This window comes from Limulus polyphemus, unplaced genomic scaffold, assembly GCF_000517525.1.
Source record: "Limulus polyphemus unplaced genomic scaffold, Limulus_polyphemus-2.1.2 Scaffold4260, whole genome shotgun sequence".
Lineage (NCBI taxonomy): Eukaryota > Metazoa > Arthropoda > Merostomata > Xiphosura > Limulidae > Limulus > Limulus polyphemus.
In genome coordinates, this window is record NW_013669870.1 from 48,828 (window position 1) to 54,140 (window position 5,313).

Genomic DNA, 5,313 nt, shown 5'->3' on the forward strand with positions numbered 1-5,313 from the left:
TATGGCCTAAATCACTATCTGTATATATATAGTGATTTAGGCCATATAAGCTTTAGTTTTACTTAGCCAATACTATGAAATAGTCATTTTTAATATTCAGACATTTTAAAGGTGGTTTTAAATGGACGATCTTTATGGTTGCCATTTTGTTTTATCACGATCCGTACTATTAAGTACTACTGTACTTAATAATACTGTTACTATTCCAGAATATTTAGTGTTTATGTAGTATACCTGTGCTTAAGGTTTAATGTATGGTATTTATTCCATAACAGTTTTTCATGTGTATTTGTCTTATTTATGACATTTTTGGTACTGAAGTAGTTTTGCTTATGTTTTATGATATAAGTGGTATGTTATTTTTGAGCATTGTGTGACATTTATATAAATTTTTATGAGAAGTCAAATGATTTCTTTATTTTAATGATCATGTTTCCATTATTTATTTATTTTAATGATCATGTTTCCATTATTTATTTATTTTAATGATCATGTTTCCATTATTTATTTTAATAACAGTACTCCATTGGAGCTGACCTTTAGCCTGACCAGTAAAAGTCCTTCAGAACATGTAACTGGACAGCTATCTTTCAAATTTACACTTGAAAGTGGGCCAGGTAAGTGAAGTTAGAGGAACATTTAATTATATTTCTGTGAGTTTAAGTTCAAAGGTGGTGATTTACCTGGTTTATTAACCTTGCAATACGTATTATGACTGTGAGACCCTACATTTTCACTCATGTCAGACCATATTTCAAATGAATTTCAGCAATTATTTGCTGCAATAATAAATTTTGAGTGGCAAGGTTATATTGTAGTTTTAGTGCCAATAGCAAAGTTTCTGTTACATACACTTTAGAACTTTAAATGTTATCATCATTAATTCTATACCTTGTCCTACAATTAATATTACACTCTAAAAACAGAAGTATAAAAGTTCTGATTATTGTGATAAGCATTTGTTGTTAGCCCTTTGTATTTAAAACAAATATCTTGTATACATCCATCACATACCAATCAGGTTGATTCCTGTGGCAAGCTTATGGCTAAAGGTGATATGTTATTTGTTTAGTTGATTATTTTTATAAAGTCCATTAATCTTAAACTGTGCATTATACTGCTATATACTTATTATACTAAAACTGTGCATGATAAACAACTGAGTATTGTGCCTTTAATATTCAGGTTTTAAGTTAATATATTATTAAATAAATTAACACAGCAGTAAGTGTAAAGACTTATAATTCTACAGTGGGCACAGCTCAGATAGCCTATTGTGTAGCTTTGTGCTTAATAACAAACACTCACACAAAACAAAACTGTGGCATGATTGAGGGCTTATAATGCAAAAAAATCAAGGTTCAGTTAGCACATATAGCCCCTGCGTATCTTTGCACTTAAATATATATAATACAAAAAAAAAAGACTCTTATTTATATAATATATAAATTATCTCTATTGATTTTGTAAATCATATTTAATTTTATTTGTACTTAAAAGGATATTATAAAAACAGCTCATATTATGCTGATATGAAAGGATATTGGATTTGTGATATGTTTAGTGTTTTCATTACTTAAAAGACCAGCAAATCTCATTAGAAACTTTAATATTTCAGTTTTGTGTAGGCCTGCTGTTACATTTTTTCTGTAAAAAACACTTATAAAACTTTTAAAGAATAAAGTTAGTATAGAGGACTGTGTACACTAAATAATTTTAGTTAGCATATCATTTAGTGATTAAGAATACTATTCCAAACTTGATGACATTGTAAACAAAATGTTTGAATTTTGAACTTTTAAAGAATAAAGTTGGTATAGAGGACTGTATACACTAAATAATTTTAGTTAGCATATTGTTTAGTGATTAAGTATACTATTCAAAACTTGATGACATTGTAAACAAAATGTTTGAATTTTGTCGAGCCATAAGGTAGGTAAGTAAGTAGCATTAAGGTAAGTATAACTTAAAATTTTATAAAGAAGTTTTGATTTGGATTATCACTACACTGCACCTTAGTCTTTACTTTTGATCTGGTTGAATTTTTTACTACTGGTGAGATTCAGTCAGATCTATTAATAATATTGTATTTGTCCTAATAAGTATAGTTTAAATCTTAAATTTTCATTATAAAATGTAGAATATTTTTAATATTTTGCTGGAATTGCAAGACTTACAAGAAAACTAATTCACTACTTTGTATTACAGTTGATTTGTGGACTCAGGTGAGACAGGTTCATAATCCTATATATATGTCAGATCTTCCTATTGGACAAGAAGGATCATCTCTTCCTTCCACTCCAGTTCATCAACCTCCTCACAAAGCTGCTAGGGCCACTTCAGTTCCCAATGGAAACATTCCCCAGCCTCCTTCTGGCCAGAATTTATTAGAACCAGTGTTTCAGACAGAGTCAGTCTCCACAGTAACACAAAAACCTGTTAATTCTGTATCTTCTCAACCATTGGTAAGCAGTGCTTCAACTATATGTGGTAATGGAGCTGTTGCTGCCAATGGAAACACTGTAGTAGCCTTTACAAACCCAGAGTATGTATTACAAAGTGTGACAGAAACACTGGCAGCTGACACTCTAGATTTAACTAAGCCTCCAGATATTCCCCCACCATTGCCACCCAAGCAGAAAACTAGGAAACACCATGGACATAAACCACTGGAGCGTATGAAAGCTCTAAACCCTACTGACAATCAAGATGTTGGAAGTAGTGATGATATTGGCCGACCCTTGTTATCAGAAGCCAGGCATGTTTGTCCTGAAGACAGTTTCCTTCTAGAAATAGTTGATACAGATGAGCAGAATGGTTTATCCAGCACAGAAGAAGGACTAACACATAGTTTGGAATCTGATGAAAGTCTAGAAAGTATTCCCCCCTCAAGTTCTGTGCTGTCATTTGACGAAGACAATACAAATCCTCCTCCACCACCTCAGCGGGAGCCAGGGGCTTCTCGACCTTCAATACTTCCAGTTTCACCATCACATCATTCAGAAGACTCTTCAGAGGAAGAAGAACAGTGTCCAGTAGATAATATTACCCCAAGAACCTCCATTTCACTAATCAGCAAAACTGCACCATTAGCTACACCTGAGCATGACTCGGTTCAAGAAAGGGTGTCTTCTCTAGAGAATGACTACAATGCTTTACCAGAAAGTCAAGAAGAGAATGAAACTGAACTAGATGCTATGTCAGGAGTTGTTGTTTCAAATGATGTGCCAAATACTACTGTAATCTCGGAGGATCTAATTGTTAGTGAAAGGGTAGATACACAAGAACTTTATGCAGGAGAATTTGATGGAGCTTGTGGTACAACAACTTCACCTCCAGGTTCTGCAAGCCCCTCACATACTATCAGTGGCAGCGACCATGATGAAGTCAATACTGATGGTTCTGTGGGTGGCCCAAGCACCAATGTATCTGATTCTGAGACCTCCTGGTCTGGTGGTGGTGAGAATGAAGATACAGTTGACTACCCAGAAGAATATGTGTGTGATTCAGCCTCAACTGGTACAGAGACTGCAGGCAGTCCAGAAACAGAAGATGTTCTTACTAGTCCATGTGAGGCAGGTGATCAGTTTTTAGACCAGGGATTTGAACATAATAGTGAACCAACAAGTGTTGATGAACAAATACCAGAAGAACCCTCTACAGAAGCTCAAGAAAGAACTGTAGTAGAATGTGTAGAAAGCATAGAGACTGATCAAAATGAGCAGAGCAATACTGAAACAAGTTCTGCAACAGCTTCTGTGAGTGAAACTGTAGTGCCATCCGATGCATGCCGACTGTTACTTCAGTGCTCTCCTACTCCTGCTTACCACCCTCATCCAAGACTTCATGCAACAATTGATGTTAACCACCCACTGTGGGAACCAAGAAGTTCAACTACATGGTAGTATTTTAAAGACTTAAGGAATAAGTAATACAGTTTAAAATAATTATTTTCATATTTTATTGCCAAATCTTCACTGAAATAAAAGCTTAAGTTTTTTTCTTTCTTATATTTAAAACGAGTATTTAAGGTATTTTTACTAACTACTATTAATAATTTTAAGAGGCTTCTGTATATATTATTGTTCCTTACTCTTTCTTCCTTGCTCTGTTTTTCCAGCCAAATGTGTTCATGGAGTATTGTTGAGAGTATGTTTGTAATTCTTTCCTGTATTCTTTAACTTAATCTGAATGACTTGTATTGTAAAACAGAATATAAAATGTAGTAAACTTATGAAAATTAATTAAATTAGTAAGTGTAAACAATATTGTATTTTAGCTTGTATTATTCTTTTATGCTTGGGTAGTGTCAGATTGTCAAGTACTTGTAAGTTTGCCAGTTGTTATGAATTTCCCTTATTGGCATAAAAAATTGATATTTTCTTGATGGTTATTAAAGTTAGAAACTTAAGTTATTTTAAGGTACACAGAATAGTAATGATTAAAGTAAATATTAGGGTTAAAATTGAATATTTAACCTATGGTTAGGTACTGGTAGTTTAATTTTAGTTTCAGTTACATAGATTATTTAGTTGTGAAATAGCTTAGTGTATGAATGTTGTCCCAAAAAATATTTAATTTAAGTTGTTTGAGAAAAGTAATGAAATTCTAAGTTAAAGTTTTTCAATATGGATAAAAAGTAAATGACTTGTAACTTCATAAAAAATAAATTGTAATACTGGTATTTTAACTTGCACCTTCATTGTGGTACAAGGTAATGCAAATTGAGTATAACTAGTGAAGAATTAGGCTTTTATAAGCCTAAGAACCAGTCCAGTCATTAATTTTGTTTAGTTCTGGATCTAGTTAACTTTTAAATCTCTATATAATATGTCGAGGGCATTAATATCATACATAGGTTTAATTACCCTTTAAGCTGAATGACATTAGTATATTGGGACTCTGTATAATTAAGTTTAATTTTATAGAAACTTTGTATGGATTATTAAGAGACTAAAATTGAATGTTATATTTAAAGAATTGTTAATAATTTAGCTCATATATCTGTGATTGTGTGTACATATATGTGTTTATTGTTACGTCTCCGTTTGTTAATTAACTTTCCGTAACTTCGTTCCAACGAAACTTTAACGACACAAGTCTTTACTTAATAAAACTGGTTTATTCTTTCCGAATATAACTCTTCGATATACTTAATCTCAATGCTCGCGCTAAAACAACACTGTAACGAACGAACGTTAACTTCAACAATACCCTGTTACTGCAGTTCAATTACTCACTGACTATCACACATTACATTCCCTGTTACTGCAGTTCAATTACTCACTGACTATCACACATTACATTCCCCTC

At 32.5% G+C, this 5,313-nt stretch overlaps 1 protein-coding gene across 1 annotated transcript in view; it reads left to right on the forward strand.

Moving 5' to 3' along the window:
* LOC106470870 (E3 ubiquitin-protein ligase HECW2-like) overlaps nt 1-5,313 on the forward strand; it is an 83,944-nt gene that overhangs the window by 40,883 nt on the left and 37,748 nt on the right. The window contains exons 8-9 of the mRNA XM_013931447.2: nt 520-617; nt 2,209-3,901. Coding sequence (XP_013786901.1) covers nt 520-617; nt 2,209-3,901 — 1,791 coding nt within the window. The remainder of the gene's footprint in view (nt 1-519; nt 618-2,208; nt 3,902-5,313) is intronic.